Source organism: Coregonus clupeaformis, chromosome 34 (assembly GCF_020615455.1).
Source record: "Coregonus clupeaformis isolate EN_2021a chromosome 34, ASM2061545v1, whole genome shotgun sequence".
Lineage (NCBI taxonomy): Eukaryota > Metazoa > Chordata > Actinopteri > Salmoniformes > Salmonidae > Coregonus > Coregonus clupeaformis.
In genome coordinates, this window is record NC_059225.1 from 36,715,625 (window position 1) to 36,735,873 (window position 20,249).

Consider the following 20,249-nt stretch of genomic DNA (forward strand, 5'->3'; position numbering starts at 1 on the left):
TTGCTGTCTAGCAATGATCAACAACCAACTTGACAGAACTTGACAGAGCTTGACATCATGTTATTTGGCCATAACATGATGCAGCCACCACCATGCTTGAAAATATGGTACTCCGTGGTACTCAATGATGTGTTCTGCTGGATTGTATTCAGGGCAACGCTTTGTATTGAGGACAAAAAGTTAATTTCTTTGTCCAAATTTTTTTGCAGTATTACTTTAGTGCCTTATTGCAAATAGGATGCATGTTTTGGAATATTTTTGTTCCGTACGGACTTCCTTCTTTTCACTCTGTCATTTAGGTTAGTAATGTGGAGTAACTACAATATTGTTGATCCATCCTCAGTTTCATCCTATCACAGCCATTCAATTCTGTAACTGTTTTAAAGTCACCATTGGCCTCATGGTTAAATCCCTGAGCTGTTTCCTTCCTCTCCGGCAACTGAGTTAGGAAGGACGCCTGTATCTTTGTAATGACAGGGTGTATTGATACACTATCCAAAGCGTAATTAATAACTTCACCATGCTCAGAGATATTCAGTGTCTGCTTTTTTACCCATCTACCAATAGGTGCCCTTCTTTGCTATGCCCTCCGACAAACCATCAAACAGGCAAAGAGTCAATATAGGACTAAGATTGAATCGTACTATACCGGATCTGACGCTCGTCGGATGTGGCAGGGCTTGAAAACTATTACAGACTACAAAGGGAAGCACAGCCGCTAGCTGCCCAGTGACACAAGCCTAACAGACAAGCTAAACCACTTCTATGCTCGCTTTGAGGCAAGCAACACTGAAGCATACATGAGAGCACCAGCTGTTCCGGATGACTATGTGATCACGCTCTCCGTAGCCGATGTGAGTAAGAATTTTAAGCAGGTCAACATTCACAAGGCCGCAGGGCCAGACGGATTACCAGGACGTGTACTCCGAGCATGTGCTGACCAACTGGCAAGTATCTTCACCGACATTTTCAACATGACCCTGACTGAGTCTGTAATACCAACATGTTTCAAGCAGACCACCATAGTCCCAGGGCCTAAGGACACTAAGATAACTTGCCAAAATGACTACCGACCAGTAGCACTGACGTCTGTAGCCATGAAGTGCTTTGAAAGGCTGGTCATGGCTCATATCAACACCATTATCCCAGAAACCCTAGACCCACTCCAATTTGCATACCACCCCAACAGATCCACAGATGATGCAATCTCTATTGCACTCCACACTGCCCTTTCACACCTGGACAAGAGGAACACCTACGTGAGAATGCTACTCATTGACTACAGCTCAGCGTTCAACACCATAGTGCCCTCAAAGCTCATCACTAAGCTAAGGATCCTGGGACTAAACAACTCCCTCTGCAACTGGATCCTGGACTTCCTGACGGTCCGCCCCCAGGTGGTAAGGGTAGGTAACAACACATTTGCCACGCTGATCCTCAACACGGGGGCCCCTCAGGGGTGTGTGCTCAGTCCCCTCCTGTACTCCCTGTTCACCCATGACTGTATGTCCAGGCACGTCTCCAACACCATCATTAAGTTTGCCGACGACACAACAGTGGTAGATCACCGACAATGATGAGACAGCCATAGGGAGGAGGTCCGAGACCTGGCTGTGTGGTGCCAGGATAACAACCTCTCCCTCAACGTGACAAAGACAAAGGAGATGATTGTGGACTACAGGAAAAAAAAAGAGGACTGAGCACGCCCCCATTCTCATCGACTGGGCTGTAGTGGAACAGGTTGAGAGCTTCAAGTTCCTTGGGTCCACATCACCAACAAACGATCATGGTCCAAACACACCAAGACAGTCGTGAAGAGGGCACGACAAAGCCTATTCCCCCTCAGGAGAAAGATTTGGCATGGGTCCTCAGATCCTCAAAAAGTTATACAGCTGCACCTTCGAGAGCATCCTGACTGGTTGCATCACCACCTGGTATGGCAACTGCTCGGCCCCTGACCGACCTCCATCCAGGACCTCTATACCAGGCGGTGTCAGAGGAAGGCCCTCAAAATTATCAAAGACTCCAGCCACCCTAGTCATAGACTGTTCTCTCTGATACCACATGGCAAGCGGTACCGGAGCGCCAAGTCTAGGTCCAAAAGGCTTCTCAACAGCTTCTACCCCCAAGCCATAAGACTCCTGAACAGCTAATCATGGCTACCCGGACTATTTGCACTGCCCCCCCACCCCCACCCCATCTTTTTACGCTGTTGCTACTCTGTTAATTATTTATGCATAGTCACTTTAACTCTACCCACATGTACATATTACCTCAACTACCTCAACTAGCCGGTGCCCCCGCACATTGACTCTGCACCGGTACCCCCCTGTGTATATAGCCTTCCTACTGTTATTTTATTTTACTTCTGCTCTTTTTTTCTCAACACTTTTTTGTTGTTGCTTTATTTTACTTTTTTATTAAAAAATAAATGCATTGTTGGTTAAGGGCTGTAAGTAAGCATTTCACGGTAATGTCTACACCTCTTGTATTCGGCGCATGTGGCAAATACGATTTGATTTGATTTGATTGGAGAACCTCCCTGGTCTTTGTGGTTGAATCTGTGCTTGACATTCACTACTCAACTGAGGGACCTTACAGGAAATTATGTGCCTGGGTTAGTCATAAAAAAGTCATGTTAACCACTATTATTGCACACAGAGTGAGTCCATGGAACTTATTATGTGTCTCCTGAACGTATTTAGGCTTGCCATAACAAAGGGGTTGAATACCTATTGACTCAAGACATTTCAGCTTTAAAATGTTTTCCACTTTGACATTGTTGGGTATTGTGTGTAGGTCAGTACCACAAAATCTCAATTTAAATTCAGACTGTAACACAACAAAATGGAAAAAGTCAAGGGGTGTGAATACCTTCTGAAGGCACTGTATGTAGTATTACTAGTTCTAATGCTAGTAGTGATATTCCCTAATAATACTGTAAATCTGTTCTGGCTGTGGCTCTGCCAAGCATGTGACCTGACCCCTTGTGCGCTTCTGCTCCTGTCGTTACCAGGGAGACAGAGGAACAGGCTGGAACCAATGGACACCATCTTCGTCAAGCAAGTGAAGGAGGGAGGCCCCGCCCACAGAGCTGGACTCTGTACAGGTAACGGCATTTGGGCCTTCACGCTTTAACCCTGGAGAACAGTCAGGCTTCAGAGGAAAGCTCATGAATCATGTTTTGTGTCACTGATTTGACCACACAATATAGATTAAATTCCCTGGAGCTTGTGGATTCTCAAGACCACATTCACTTCAACACTACCGGTCAAAAGTTTTAGAACGCCTATTCATTCAAGGGTTTTTCTTTATTTTTTAAACTATTTTTTACATTGTAGAATAATAGCAAAGATATCAAAACTTTAAAATAACACATATAGCATCGTGTAGTAACCCAAAAAGTGTTAAACAAATCAAAATATATTTTATATTTGAGATTCTTCAAATAGCGACCCTTTGCCTTGATGACAGCTTTGCACACTTGGCATTCTCTCAACCAACTTCACCTGGAATGATTTTCCAACAGTCTTGAAGGAGTTCTCACATATGCTGAGCACTTGTTGGCTGCTTTTCCTTCACTCTGCGGTCCGACTCATCCCAAACTATCTCAATTTGTTTGAGGTCGGGGGATTGTGGAGGCCAGGTCATCTGTTGCAGCGCTCCATCACTCTCGTTCTTGGTCAAATAACCCTTACACAGCCTGGAGGTGTGTTGGGTCATTGTCCTGTTGAAAAACAAATCAGATGGGATGGCGTATCGCTGCAGAATGCTGTGGTAGCCATGCTGGTTAAGTGTGCCTTGAATTCTAAATAAATCACAGACATTTTCACCAGCAAAGCACCCGCACACCATAACACCTCCTCCTCCATGCTTTACGGTGGGAAATACACATGCAGAGAGCATCCATTCACCCACACCGCATCTCAGAAAGCCACTGCGGTTGGAACCAAAAATCTCCAATTCGGACTCCAGACCAAAGGACACATTTCCACCGGTCTAATGTCCATTGCTCGTGTTTCTTGGCCCAAGCAAGTCTCTTCTTATTATTGGTGTCCTTTAGTAGTGGTTTCTTTGCAGCAATTAGACCACGAAGGCCTGATTTACACAGTCTCCTCTGAACAGTTGATGTTGAGATGTGTCTGTTACTTGAACTCTGTGAAGCATTAATTTGGGCTGCATTTTCTGAGGCTGGTAACTCTAATGAACTTATCCTCTGCAGCAGAGGTAACTCTGGTTCTTCCATTCCTGTTGCGGTCCTCATGAGAGCCAGTTTCATCATAGCGCTTGATGGTTTTTGTGACTGCACTTGAAGAAACTTTCAAAGTTCTTGAAATGTTCCGTATTGACTGACCTTCATGTCTTAAAGTAATGATGGACTGTCGTTTCTCTTTGCTTATTTGAGCTGTTCATGCCATAATATGGACTTGGTCTTTTACCAAATAGGGCTACAGTGAGGGAAAAAAGTATTTGATCCCCTGCTGATTTTGTACGTTTGCCCACTGACAAAGAAATGATCAGTCTATAATTTTAATGGTAGGTTTATTTGAACAGTGAGAGACAGAATAACAACAAACAAATCCAGAAAAACGTATGTCAAAAATGTTATAAATTGATTTGCATTTTAATGAGGGAAATAAGTATTTGACCCCTCTGCAAAACATGACTTAGTACTTGGTGGCAAAACCCTTGTTGGCAATCACAGAGGTCAGACATTTCTTGTAGTTGGCCACCAGGTTTGCACACCTCTCAGGAGGGATTTTGTCCCACTCCTCTTTGCAGATCTTCTCCAAGTCATTAAGGTTTCGAGACTGACGTTTGGCAACTCGAACCTTCAGCTCCCTCCACAGATTTTTTATGGGATTAAGGTCTGGAGACTGGCTCCAGGACCTTAATGTGCTTCTTCTTGAGCCACTCCTTTGTTGCCTTGGCCGTGTGTTTTGGGTCATTGTCATGCTGTAATACCCATCCACGACCCATTTTCAATGCCCTGGCTGAGGGAAGGAGGTTCTCACCCAAGATTTGACAGTATATGGCCCCGTCCATCGTCCCTTTGATGCGGTGAAGTTGTCCTGTCTCCTTAGCAGAAAAACACCCCCAAAGCATAATGTTTCCACCTCCATGTTTGACGGTGAGGATGGTGTTCTTGGGGTCATAGGCAGCATTCCTCCTCCTCCAAACACGGCGAGTTGAGTTGATGCCAAAGAGCTCCATTTTGGTCTCATCTGACCACAACACTTTCACCCAGTTCTCCTCTGAATCATTCAGATGTTCATTGGCAAACTTCAGACGGGCCTGTATATGTGCTTTCTTGAGCAGGGGGACCTTGCGGGCGCTGCAGGATTTCAGTCCTTCACAGCGTATTGTGTTACCAATTGTTTTCTTGGTGACTATGGTCCCAGCTGCCTTGAGATCATTGACAAGATCCTCCCGTGTAGTTCTGGGCTGATTCCTCACCGTTCTCATGATCATTGCAACTCCACGAGGTGAGATCTTGCATGGAGCCCCAGGCCGAGGGAGATTGACAGTTATTTTATGTTTCTTCCATTTGGAATAATCGCACCAACTGTTGTCACCTTCTCACCAAGCTGCTTGGCGATGGTCTTGTAGCCCATTCCAGCCTTGTGTAGGTCTAAAATCTTGTGCCTGACATCCTTGGAGAGCTCTTCGGTCTTGGCCATGGAGGAGAGTTTGGAATCTGATTGATTGCTTCTGTGGACAGGTGTCTTTTATACAGGTAACAAACTGAGATTAGGAGCACTCCCTTTAAGGGTGTGCTCCTAATCTCAGCTCGTTACCTGTATAAAAGGCACCTGGGAGCCAGAAAACTTTCTGATTGAGAGGGGGTCAAATACTTATTTCCCTCAATAAAATGCAAATCAATTTATAACATTTTTGACATGCGTTTTTCTGGATTTTTTTGTTGTTATTCTGTCTCTCACTGTTCAAATAAACCTACCATTAAAAGTATAGTCTGATAATTTATTTGTCAGTGGGCAAATGTACAAAATCAGCAGGGGATCAAATACTTTTTTCCCTCACCGTATATATCCTGACCTAGTGAGATATACATGGCGGAGACTCAGTCTAGCTAGTCGTCTTGACTTCTTTCTTATGTAATTCTCGTTGGCACCAAAAGTTTAAAAAGTGTTGATAGGGGACAGAATGCGGTCAGACCATCATATAATTGGCATATACATTACTCTTACTGAATTTCCACATGGGCGAGGATATTGGAAATATAATCAAAGCCTATTGGATGATAACTTGTTTTTAACTAGGACAGAGGAATTTATAACTTAATTTTTCCATCGTAACATAGGTACAGCAAATCCCCTTATTGTATGGGACACTTTTAAATGTGCCTTTAGAGGCCATGCAATTCAGTACTCATCTCGAAAACAAAAGCAATTTATGTCAAAAGAGTTCATAAACAAAGGAAATAGAAGGTCTAACAGAACAGATAGATAGCAATAAAAACTGTAACATAAAGGCTAAGAATAAATTAGAGAAAAAAACTAAAATAAATGGATGAACTTATTCAAGTAAGATCAAGTGTAATATATTATACAAATAAAGCAAACTGGATGGAATATGGGGGAAAATGCACCAAATTATTTTTTTATCTTCAACATAGAAATGCTACCAAAAATAATTTACTGAAACTGGTTACAAATGACGGAGTCACCCATGATTCACCAAATGATACTTTGAAGGAGGAAGCAAAGTACTTTAAGCATATGTTTTCGTTTCAGTCGCCTCCATCTCCTCTAACTGAAGCTAATTGTATGGAATATTTTTCTATTGATAATGTAAAATTAACAGCCATACAGAAAGAATCATGTGAAGGTGAAATTACAGAGGAGGAACTTCTGGATGCAATTAAAGACTTTAAGTCCAGGAAAACTCCAGGGTTGGATGGCATACCAGTTGAGGTATACCAAACCTTTTTTGATATACTCAGAGGACCGTTATTAGCATGTTTTAACCACTCCTATGTGAATGGTAGGTTATCAGACACTCAAGAAGGTCTGATTTCATTATTTTTGAAACAGGATACAAGTAGGAAATATAAAGATCATGTCCATTAAAATAATTGCAGGCCCCTAACCTAATCATTCTAATCAGACAGGTTTTGTACATGGAAGATACTTTGGAGATAATATAAGGCAAGTACTGGAAACAATAGAACACTATGAAAAATCTGGGAAACCAGGCCTGCTATTCATAGCTGACTTTGAAAAGGATTTTGATAAAGTACGACTGGAGTTTATATATAAATGCCTGGAGCATTTCAATTTTGGAGAATCTCTTATAAAATGGGTTAATATCATGTATAGTAACCCTAGGTGTAAATTAGTAAATAATGGCTATTTCTCAGAAAGTTTTAAACTGTCAAGAGGAGTAAAACAAGGTTGTCCACTATCGTCATATGTATTTATTATGGCCATCGAAATGTTAGCTATTAAAATCAGATCCAACAATATTATCAAGGGATTAGAAATCCAAGGCTTAAAAACAAAGGTGTCATTGTACGCTGATGATTAATGTTTTCTTTTAAATCCACAACTTGAATCCCTCCACAGCCTCATAAAGGATCTCTCTGAATTACAACCAAGTTATGATATTGGATCACTAAAAAATACAATTTTTTACATTACCGTGTAGTTTACCAATAGAATGGTCTGATGGTGATGTGGATATACTCGGAATACATTTCCCAAAATAAATAAATGATCTCACTCCAATACATTTTAATAGAAAGTTAGCAAAAATAGATAAGATCTTGCTACCATGAAAAGGTAAATACCTGTCTATTTGTGGAAAAATCACCCTGATTAACTCTTTAGTATTATCCCAGTTTACCTAGTTGCTTATGGTCTTACCCATGCCTAGTGAACAGGAAAATTATGTGGATATATTGAAGCAACATCTCAAGACATCAGTCAGGAAGTTAAAGCTTGGTCGCAAATGGGTCTTCCAAATGGACAATGACCCCAAGCATACTTCCAAAGTTGTGGCAAAATGGCTTAAGGACAACAAAGTCAACGTATTGGAGTGGCCATCACAAAGCCCTGACCTTAATCCTATAGAACATTTGTGGGCAGAACTGAAAAAGCGTGTGCGAGCAAGGAGGCCTACACACCTGACTCAGTTACACCAGCTCTGTCAGGAGGAATGTTACAAAATTCACCCATCTTATTGTGGGAAGCTTGTGGAAGGCTCCCCGAAAGGTTTGACCCAAGTTAAACAATTTTAAGGCAATGCTACGAAAATACTAATTGAGTGTATGTAAACTTCTGACCCACTGGGAATGTGATGAAAGAAATAAAAGCTGAAAGAAATTATTCTCTCTACTATTATTCTGACATTTCACATTCTTAAAATAAAGTGGTGATCCTAACTGACCTAAGAGAGGGAATTTTTACTAGGATTAAATGTCAGGAATTGTGAAAAACTGAGTTTAAATGTATTTGGCTAAGGTGTATGTAAACTTTGCGCAAAAAAAACATATGGGGGATTGGAAGTGATGCAGACAATTACATTGATGGAAGTTACAATCTATATGCAATATTAAAGCTGATCTACCCCCTACAAAATATATTTTTTTTAAAGAAGGAAAGAAATTCCATAAATTAACTTTTAAGATGGCACACCTGTTAATTGAAATTCATTCCAGGTGACTACCTCATGAAGCTGGTTGAGAGAATGCCAAGTGTGTGCAAAGCTGTCATCAAGGCAAAGGGTGGCTATTTGAAGAATCTCAAAAATAACATATTATTTGATTTGTTTAACACTTTTTTGGTTACTACATGATTGTTAATGTGTTATTTCAAAGTTTTTATGTCTTCACTATTATTCTACAATGTAGAAAATAGTACAAATAAAGAAAAACCCTTGAATGAGTAGGTGTTCTAAAACTTTTGACCGGTAGTGTATGTTAATTGCTTGTTGTCAAATCAAAGGTTTGCCATGTCATTTAGTTTCATTGAAACCAAATCAGAATGTGGTCACAAAATATGCATACAATGCCACTGTGGTCTCAGCGCTGTTGGTTGGCTACATGGCAGCTAAGTGGCACAGACAGACACAGCCTAGCTCTCTCTTTTCATCACTGAATAAACCCTCTCCTGGGAAAGGGGAGTGCACTGGTTTTCCCACAATTATCTCAAATCCCTCGACCGACTTCCTAGATCTCATCTTCAGAAAACGTGAATGGAAAAGCCTGTTTCCTAAACTGCACCCTATTCCCTATAAAGTGCACTACTTTTGACCAGAGCCCTATAGGGTGCCATTTGAGACGTAGCCAAAGAGTCCAACGTACAGTAGGGTTTAGTGTAAACACGTTTCAGCAGTGTCGCTATTCCCCTTTGATCCCAACACAGTCTTATCTGTCTGAGGGGAAATGGTACAGTACAGGGAGCTACATCCTTATCCAAGATGACATGGGCCACATTGAGGAACACATTTTATAATTCTCATATGTAGTTGCAATCGTGTCCCTGCATGTACTGTTGATGATTGTGTTTTTCTGTCATATGCTATGTGTCCATTGGAGACATTCAATGTGCTTTCAATGTTAATTCGGTCCTGCTTTATTTGAAGTGCATCTTATGAAGGCTTCATAAAGCATTCATTTAGGCTTCATAAGTGCTGCATGAATGGGTCACAAATAATCTATAACAATATTTAATGTATAAAATATTAAATGTGAACAAATAAATTGATGGTTATGTCACACAGCTATGCCACATTAGGAATCTTTATAGAGCATGATATACGATTATAAATGATTTGTGAAGCATCTATGTAGTGCTTATGAAGCCTATATGAAGGCTTTATAAAGCCTTCATCAGATGCACTTCAAATAAAGCGGGACCGTTAATTATCTTCCCTTCAGGTGACCGGATTGTAAAGGTGAACGGAGAAAGTATAATTGGAAAGATGTACTCTCAAGTGATCGCCTTGATACAGAACAGGTAAGGGACTGCATGCATCTCTTATAAATCTCACTGTCATGGAGTTTTACACGATGAGGGGGCGATGAAGGTTAAATTATTTGAATCCAATTTTTTTCTGTGAGCGCAATGAGCAGTTTCTCTAGAGATAAATCAGATCAAGCCCGAACTGTGCAATGTAGTAGGGAGTTGTAGTTTCCAACAGGCCAATATTTTACATAGTTTAGTGCAGAGAACGTGGTAAATAACTACAATTACCATAATCCGTTGCGCACCCACTTGTCCGGTCTTTGTGGGGCAAACACAGAAAGGGAGAGGAGAGACCGAAGAACGTGTGATCGAGAGGGATAGAGAAGTTGCATCAAGTGGTGTCTCTACCTGAAAATAGATTTTCTAAGTGACGTATAGTTGGTATTCAGCAGTCATCAAAGTATACCTTATTTACTTTGAAGAACTACAAACATTTTGATTTTGTCAGACAGCATAGGCAGCAGCTCTGTAGAGATGAGATGATGACTTGGAATGAAATAATAAATCGTCAAATAAAACGGTAACACTTTATTTGACACATTGTAACCTCCATTTCTGGATCATGGATATTATATTCAATCTCCTCCAGAGGACTTGTGGGTCTTAGAATTTAAGAATTTCAAACACAGATTCAACCACAAAGACAAGGGAGGTTTTCCAGTGCCTCACAAAGAAGGACATCTATTGGTAAGTGGGTAAAAATAAGAAAAGCAGACACTGAATATCCCCTTGAGCATGGTAAAGTTATTAATTACACTTTGGATGCTGTATCAATACACCCAGTCACTATAAAGATACAGGCGTCCTTCCTAACTCAGTTGCCGCAGAGGAAGGATTTCACAATGAGGAATTTAAAACAGTTACAGAGTTGAATGGCTGTGATAGGAGAAAACTGAGGATGGATCAACAACATTGTAGTTATTCCACAATACTAACCTAATTGACAGAGTGAAAAGTAGGAAGCCTGTACAGTATACAAATATTCTAAAACATGCATCCTGTTTGCAATAAGGCACTAAAAGTAATACTGCAAAAAAATTGGGAAAGCAATTAAGTTTTTGTCCAGAATACACAAAGTGTTATGTTTGGGGCAAATCCAATACAACACGTTACTCAGTGCCACTCTCCATATTTTAAAATATAGTGGTGGCGGCATCATGTTTTGGGTATGTTTGTAATCGTTAAGGACTGGGGAGCTTTTCAGGATAAAAAATAAACGGAATGGAGCTAAGCACAGGCAAAATTCTAGCGGTAAACCTGCTTCATTCTGCTTTCCACCAGACACTGGGAGATTTCAGCAGGACAATAACCTAAAGCACAAGGCCAAATCTACACTGGAGTTGCTTACCAAGAAGACAGTGAATGTTCCTGAGTGGCTGAGTTAGTTTTGACTTCAATCTGCTTGAAAATCAATGGCAATACTTGAAAATGGTTGTCTAGCAATGATCAACAACCAATTTGACAGAGTTTGAAGAATTCTGAAAAGAATATTGGGCAGATATTGTACAAACCAGGTGTGCAAAGCTCTTAGAGACTTACCCAGAAAGACTCACAGCTGTAATTGCTGTCAAAGGTGATTCTAACATGTATTGACTCAGGAGTGTGAATACTTACAGTGCCTTCGGAAAGTATTTCAGACCCCTTGACTTTTTCCAAATTTTGTTACGTTACAGCCTTATTCTAAAATGTATTCAATTGTTTTTTCACCCTCATCAATCTACACACAATACCCCATAATGACAAAGCAAAAACAGGTTTTCAGACATTTCTGCAAAATAAATGATACAATAAACGGAAATATCAAATTTATGTAAGTATTCCGACCCTTTACTCTATACTTTTTTTTTTAGGGGGTAGATCAGCTTTAATATTGCAGATAGATTGTAACTTCCATCAATGTAATTGTCTGCATCACTTCCAATCCCCCATATGTTTTTTTTTTCTCGCATATATATATATATATATATATATATATATATATATATATATATTTATTTATTGTGGCAGATCAGGGGGTTGGGTCAAGACGTTTACACAGATCAGACACGGACATAGTATGATTAGCTCGGTTGAAGTCGGAAGTTTACATACAGCTTAGCCAAATACATTTAAAAGTTTTTCACAATTCCTGACATTTAATCCTAGTAAAAATGTCCTGTCTTAGGTCAGTTAGGATCACCACTTTATTTTAAGAATGTGAAATGTCAGAATAATAGTAGAAAAAATGATTTATTTCAGCTTTTATTTCTTTCATCACATTCCCAGTGGTTCATAGGTTTACATACACTCAATTAGTATTTAGTAGCATTGCCTTTAAATTGTTTAACTTGGGTCAAACATTTTGGGTAGCCTTCCACAAGCTTCCCACAATAAGTTGGGTGAATTTTGTAACATTCCTCCTGACAGAGCTGGTGTAACTGACAGGCCTAAGCATTGTTGTTCACTAGTTTACTCCAATTAGGGAAGGTGTGGTGGGGTTGGAAAGTAACAAAGGGAAATATATTTTAAAAAAGGAAATGTATATGTATGTGTACGTATGTATGTCTATATGTATGTGTATATATTGTGGCGTACAGCAGGTCAGCCACCAGGGTGAGACTCGTCGAGGCCTGGTAACAGAGGTAGTATACATCACAAGGCGGTGGCTCCACCTGTTGGACGTGCCAGGTCTCGACGGGCTCCCCGGACAGGACTAATTGGGGCTGATTGGGAGCTGGTGAGTAATTAAGGGCGGATTGCTCACCAGCTGTGCAAGGCCCATAAAGCTGCCAGAAGGGCAGCACACGAGAGAGGACTGGGGTAAGTAAGGTAACTTCTGTGTGGTTGGAGACAGTATCCTGGAGAGAGTCTCATGGGGGAGACCTATCCTTTTCTTTTAATTATAGTCAGGTTGGTAGGCCTCCTTGCTCGCACACGCTTTTTCAGTTCTGCCCACAAATGTTCTATAGGATTGAGGTCAGGGCTTTGTGATGGCCACTCCAATACCTTGACTTTGTTGTCCTTAAGCCATTTTGCCACAACTTTGGAAGTATGCTTGGGGTCATTGTCCATTTGGAAGACCCATTTGCGACCAAGCTTTAACTTCCTGACTGATGTCTTGAGATGTTGCTTCAATATATCCACATAATTTCCTTCCTCATGATGCCATCTATTTTGTGAAGTGCACCAGTCCTTCCTGCAGCAAAGCACCCCCACAGCATGATGCTGCCACCCCCGTGCTTCACAGTTGGGATGGTGTTCTTCGGCTTGCAAGCCTACCCCTTTTTCCTCCAAACATAATGATGGTCATTATGGCCAAACAGTTCTATTTTTGTTTCATCAGACCAGAGGACATTTCTCCAAAAAGTACGATCTTTGTCCCCATGTGCAGTTGCAAACCGTAGTCTGGCTTTTTTATGGCGGTTTTGGAGCAGTGGCTTCTTCCTTGCTGAACGGCCTTTCAGGTTATGTCGATAAGGACTTGTTTTACTGTGGATATAGATACTTTTGTACCTGTTTCCTCCAGCATCTTCACAAGGTCCTTTGCTGTTTTTCTGGGATTGATTAGCACTTTTCGCACCAAAGTACGTTCATCTCTAGGAGACAGAACACGTCTCCTTCCTGAGTGGTATGATGGCTGCGTGGTCCCATGGTGTTTATACTTGCGTACTATTGTTTGTACAGATGAACGTGATACCTTCAGGCATTTGGAAATTGCTCCCAAGAATGAACCAGACTTCTGAGGTCTTGGCTGATTTCTTTTGATTTTCCCATGATTTCAAGCAAAGAGGCACTGAGTTTGAAGGTAGGCCTTGAAATACATCCACAGGTACACCTCCAATTGACTCAAATGATGTTAATTAGCCTTTCAGAAGCTTCTAAAGCCAATTTTCCAAGCTGTTTAAAGGCACAATCAGCTTAGTGTATGTAAACTTCTGACCACTGGGAATTGTGATACAGTGAATTATAAGTGAAATAATCTGTCTGTAAACAATTGTTGGAAAAATTACTTAAAGTAGATGTCCTAACCGACTTGCCAAAACGATCGTTTGTTAACAAGACATTTGTGGAGTAGTTGAAAAACGAGTTTTAATGACTCCAACCTAAGTGTATGTAAACTTCCAACTTCAACTGTACAATTTATGGACACAGTCAATTTTACAATAATTATATTTTGTTTGTTTTTACTCTTGAACTTCCCTCAACCTCTGCAATCATTTTCATGATGTCCATCCGGTTTGCCTCTACATGCCATGTCCCCCAAACTGTGCTCTTTCACAAAAGCTCTCAACCTATAACCTATATACTTATTATGGACACAGTATGCTTACATTATTAGTTATCGTATTGTTATTAGTTGCTGTTAGTTGTTATTAGTCCCATCCTTCAACTCCATTCAACACCACCCATCTATCTCTTAACACCATCCATATTGGATTTCTATATATTTGCCATATATTTTTCAACTGTACTGTGATGTTTTACAAAGGTTCTGAACCTTTCTATTCTCATTGTTTCAACAGATTGTAAATTGAAAATAAACATTTTTGCTAAAACTATTATTATATTATTGATCGATTGACTATGACTTTTCAGATCACCCAGTAATGCTATTTGCAGGGTTAGCTCCAGGTAAATATTGCAATCCTTTAGCCATTCCTGGACCTGTGTCCAACAAAAACAAGCTACAAATGGACAGTACCAAAACAAATGATCTAATGATTCTGTCTCTTCGCAGCAAAATCTGCAGAGCTGGGAAGATTGTATCCCCCATATAAATAACATTCTATTGGTAAGAAGATTTTGAATCCGGCGTCGTTTTGCGTATCAGTTCATAAACATTATGCCATGGGATCGGTACGTCAAAAATCTCTTCCCAACTATTTTGCAATCTATATGGGACGGCTGTCAATACTTTGGTCCTTAAATGAAACTGGTATACTTTGTTATTTATCACAGTTTTCTTTAACCAATTATGTTATTTAATGCAAGGCCGACAGACAACTTCCTTACATTTTCCCCCTTCCACGTTCCTCTTCCATTTTTGCGGTAATGCTGCAATTCTTTGGTTGTAATTTTGGCTAGAGCAGACATTTACATATGTTTTTGTTAGCTGCATGTGCAACATAACTCCACCAGTCCTACCGATGATATCATTTACGAAGATTATACCTTTTTGAAACATTTTGTCCCAAAAAAAGTTTTTTTATCAATTAGTATATTTGAGTTTAACCACAATATTTGTTGCATTATTTGTTCTGTCGTTTCTGGAGGATTAAATTGAAATTGCAACCAACTTACTGTGGCTTGTTTTAGAAATAGTGATATTTGGGAGATTATTTCCTTTTCAAATAACTGAAAGTGTGAGGTTGTAATCTGAATACTCAGTACTTTGTTGAAGCACCTTTGGCAGCGATTACAGCCTCAAGTCTTCTTGGGTATGAGGCTACAAGCTTGGCACACCTGTACTTGGGGAGTTTCTCCCATTCTTCTCTGCATATCCTCTCAAGCTCTGTTAGGTTGGATGGGGAGCGTTGCTGCACAGCTATTTTCAGGTCTCTCCAGAGATGTTTGATCGGGTTTAAGTCCGGGCTCTGGCTGGGCCACTCAAGGACATTCAGAGACTTGTCCCGAAGCCGCTCCTTTGTTGTCTTGGCTGTGTGCTTAGGGTCATTGTCCTGTTGGAAGGTGAACCTTCGCCCCAGTCTGAGGTCCTGAGCGCTCTGGAGCAGGTTTTCATCAAGGATCTCTCTATACTTTGCTCCGTTCATCTTTGCCTCGATCCTGACTAATCTCCCAATCCCTGCCACTGAAAAACATCCCCACAGCATGATGCTGCCTCCACCGTGCTTCACAGCAGGGATGGTGTCAGGTTTCCTCCAGACGTGACGCTTGGCGTTCAGGCCAAAGAGTTCAATCTTGTTTTCATCAGACCAGATAATCCTGTTTTTCATGGTCTAAAAGTCTTTAGGTGCCTTTTGGCAAACTCCAAGCGGGCTGTCATGTGCCTTTTACTGAGGAGTGGCTTCCGTCTGGCCACTCTACCATAAAGACCTGATTGGTGGAGTGCTGCAGAGATGGTTGTCCTTCTAGAAGGTTCTCAGAGGAACTCTAGAGCTCTGTCAGACTGACAATCAAGTTCTTGGTCACCTCCCTGACCAAGGCCCTTCTACCCTTTGGGCTCCCGAGTGGCGCAGCGGTCTAAGGAACTGCATCTCATTGCTTGAGGCGTCACTACAGACCCCCTGGTTCGTTTCCAGGCTGTATCACAACCGGCCGTGATTGGGAGTCCCATAGGGCGGCGCACAATTGGCCCAGCATCGTCCGGGTTTGGCCGGTGTAGGCCGTCATTGTAAATAAGAATTTGTTCTTAACGGACTTGCCTAGTTGATAGTAAGATAATAAATTAAATAATAAATACCCGATTGCTCAGTTTTTCTGGGTGGCAAGCTCTTGGAAGAGTCTTGGTGGTTCCAAACATCTTCCATTTAAGAATGATGGAGGCCACTGTGTTCTTGGGGACCTTCAATATTTCAGACATTTTTTGGTACCCTTCCCCAGATCTGTGCCTTGACACAATCCTGTCTCGGAGCTCTACGGACAGTTCTTTCGACCTCATGGCTTGGTTTTTGCTCTGACATGCAGTGTCAACTGTGGGACCTTATATAAACAGGTGTGTGCCTTTCCAAATCATGTCCAATCAATTGGATTTACCACAGGTCGACTAAAATGAAGTTGTATAAACATCTCAAGGATGATCAATGGTAACAGGATGCACCTGATCTCAATTTCGAGTCTCATAGCAAAGGGTCTGAATACTTATGTAAATAAGGTATAACTCCTGAGTGGCGCAGTGGTCTAAGGCACTGCATCGCAGTGCAAACTGTGCCACTAGAGATCCTGGTTCGAATCCAGGCTCTGTCGCAGCCGGCCGCGACCGGGAGACCCATGGGGCGGCGCACAATTGGCCCAGCGTCGTCCAGGGTAGGGGAGGGAATGGCCGGCAGGGATGTAGCTCAGTTGATAGAGCATGGCGTTTGCAACGCCAGGGTTGTGGGTTCGTTTCCCACGGGGGGCCAGTATAAAAAAAAAAAATGTGTTCACTAACTGTAAGTCGCTCTGGATAAGAGCGTCTGCTAAATGACTAAAATGTAAATGTATTTCTGTTTTAATACATTTGCAAAAAATTGAATAAACCTGTTTTCGCTTTGTCATTATGGGGTATTGTGTGTAGATTGATGAGGATTTTTCTGTGTTTAATCCATTTTAGAATAAGGCTGTAATGTAACAAAATGTGGAAAAAGTCAAGGGGTCTGAATACTTTCCGAAGGCACTGTATGTAAATGAGAATCTCTGTATTTCATTTTCAATACAGTTGCAAAAATTTCTAAAAACAGGTTTTCACTTTGTCATTATGGGGTATTGTGTGTAGATGGGTGAGAGAAAAAAATCTATTGAATCCATTTTAAATTCACGCTGTAACACAACAAAATGTTTCAAGTGTTTAATGTCACATGCACAAGTACAGTAAAAGGCCTTTTTTGGAAACTCAAATCCCAATAATGCAATAATCGATAACAATGTAATAATAGAAAAAAACACACAACAAATAAGAATAAAAAATTGTGGGGGTCAAGGGGTATGAATATTTTCTGAAGCCACCCTTGTGGAACGGTGCATACAGTGACAGTGTGAAGGTTTGACTGTGGGTAGGTCTTTTTTCCACTAGGAGGAGTGGTAGGACCACAGTCAAGCTCTCACATGAATACTAAGGGTGGTTGATGATCCCCAATCAGAGACAGCTGTCTAGAGTTAGTCTCTGATTGGGGATAGTATTTAGGCACCTCTCACATCCACCTGTGTGTGGATCATTGTTCGTGCGCGATTGTGGTCATGGCATGTAAGTAACTTGGTGCTTGTCTCTCTTTGCTTATTTTTGAGAACGTATAGTGTGATAAGTTTAAATAAAAGGATGACACTCTACGAGCGCTCCGTTTACCGTCCCTTAACTCAGCACCGTGACAGACAGTGTCATTGTCTCCTGCGCTTCCCACAAATTTTTGCATTTGCCTGTCTGCATTATTCGCCAAGCTTTGTATCAACAAGGTGGCTCTGAGAATATTAATTGCAGCATAGTAGCCAACAAAGGGCCGGCTTGCACATTCTTCTCTGGGCCAGGTTGTCTCTGTCTGATGTTATTGTGTTCCCTATGCAGTAGTTGCACTGTCTGGGTGATTATTATATTTAAAAAGCAGCCCTACATCCACACTATAGCTAAATAACTTAGCAATATTCAATGACGTTTTGCCAGCAAGATTGATCTGTAAGAATATCTCATTTTAATTGAGGAGGATGGACAAGCAAGACTGATAGAGTGAGAGGTGGAAATGCATTATACCAGAGGCAGGTAGACTACAGGTAGGGATGCAGGCAGAGGATGATGATGATGATGATGAAGTAGGGCTATAGCAAAACGTTTTTAAAAAGTTAGCCCAACTAAATCATTAATGATTTGCATTATCTCAATTATCATTCTGTCACTGCATGACAATGTACAGTTGTTATAGCCTACAATTGTTATTGGCTTTGAAGCCAAAAACAGGACATGTATTTTGGGGAAATGCTCTAAATAGCAAGTTGTTCAGTTGTTTATTTTCATACCAATACATGAAACCAAATTGCGCTAGTCTATTGGGCGAATGAATCTAAATATCAATAAGGCCTACAGCTATCACAGCCTATATTTCACTAGCAATAAAATTACTTTTGGTTTTGAATATTTACCAAAAAGGAAGGCTCCCTCACTTCCCAATTCAGTTAACCCCTGGCTATCAAATAACAACAAGGCTTACAAGGCAGAGTTCAAATGCTGATATCAAAATCAGCGCACTGCCTAAATGGTTGACTGACAAAGCAAACTGGCACAGTATCTGCTCTCTGCCTTCTAAAAGTGAGAGAAAAGGTCTGACTGGCAAAGCAAACTGGCAACTGTCACTGCTCTCTGCTTTCTAACAGTAATTCGGGGTCTTCCTGCATGTGGGCATTCCTGCATCTGTAGGAATCCCTCTTTAAATTTATATTGGTCAATTTTGAAGCTATGACTCCAGTACAGTAAATGGTGGTAATGCACCATAACGTTGGATGCCAACCGCTGATAAACCCTACAGAAGAAGAGGCGGGGGCAACAATGGTAGCTGTCGGGCACCGTTTTCCAGCAGTTCTGTTAACGACGGCAAGGGCAGGTATTCGGCAAGTGGGAGTGAAGGACACTGTGTGCTAGCTTAGCCAGGTAGTCCAAAAGAGGACTCCGGTACGCAGGAGGCGGGGGCGACAGTGTGCCAGCTAGCTAACTATCAAGCTAGCACATGGTGTCGCTAACTAGCAAGCTAGCTAGTTAACATACAGTGTTGTTCCCTCCTGCTGTGCTAGCGGCAGGCGGGGTGACTGGTAGATAGTGTCCTTGGCCCCCGCCTGTCGGCACGGTTTTCTCGTGTACACAGCAGGCGGAAGGCGGGGGCGACACCGTGCACTAGGTAACTAGCAAGCTATCACACGGTGCCACTAACTAGAAAGCTAACGGTGTCGCTCCAGCCTGCTGTACTAGTGTCCTTCAACAGTGTTCTGTTAACGACGGTGAGAGCAAGTGAGAGCAGGTGTTCGGCAGACGGGAGCGAAGGAAAATGTCTACCGGTGTCGCTCCCTACTTAAAAATGTTGGTCTTGAGCTAGGGTATGGCGACTGACATACCCAATTGACGCCCCAGGTTACTAGTTACCTGTCCAAAATTGTAATCAGTAACGTAACTTTTGGATTACCTAAACTCAGTAACGTAACCTGACTACTTTCTGTTACTTTTGTATGACTTTCCCCTTAAAGATGCACTATACAGACTATGGCTGTCCCCGAAGGTCGTCTGTTCTTTCGACCAGGTATATTTTTCCATATATAGACACACCCTATGTGGGTTTTTTTAATCAACGATATGCGTTGAGCTTGTCTGATGCTTAAAGCTTACGGTTTGATGAAATAAGACAAATACCTCAAGAGTGTGCCAGAGATCTAGATAGCCAGAAGAAAAAAAACGTAATCTGACCCAACTACCAACTATTCTCCTCCTGCTTGCTTTCGCAGATTCTGCCATTACTCTCCTTAAGTTGCCGGTAATAGGCTACACGAGGAGTCGGCAACCTTTCTCATGTGGAATGCTAATCTATTTTACCATTTTCCTTTTGACCCACATTCAAAAGTGTCACACAAGCATGAAGCATTGGACGGCGTTCC

General features: G+C 41.4%; 1 protein-coding gene across 1 annotated transcript in view; it reads left to right on the plus strand.

The window, feature by feature from the left end:
* The first annotated feature begins 3,028 nt into the window (after positions 1-3,028).
* Positions 3,029-20,249, plus strand: part of LOC121550070 (rho GTPase-activating protein 21-like) — a 66,409-nt gene continuing 49,188 nt past the window's right edge. The window contains exons 1-2 of the mRNA XM_045210357.1: positions 3,029-3,109; positions 9,902-9,980. Coding sequence (XP_045066292.1) covers positions 3,043-3,109; positions 9,902-9,980 — 146 coding nt within the window. The 5' untranslated portion in view covers positions 3,029-3,042. The remainder of the gene's footprint in view (positions 3,110-9,901; positions 9,981-20,249) is intronic.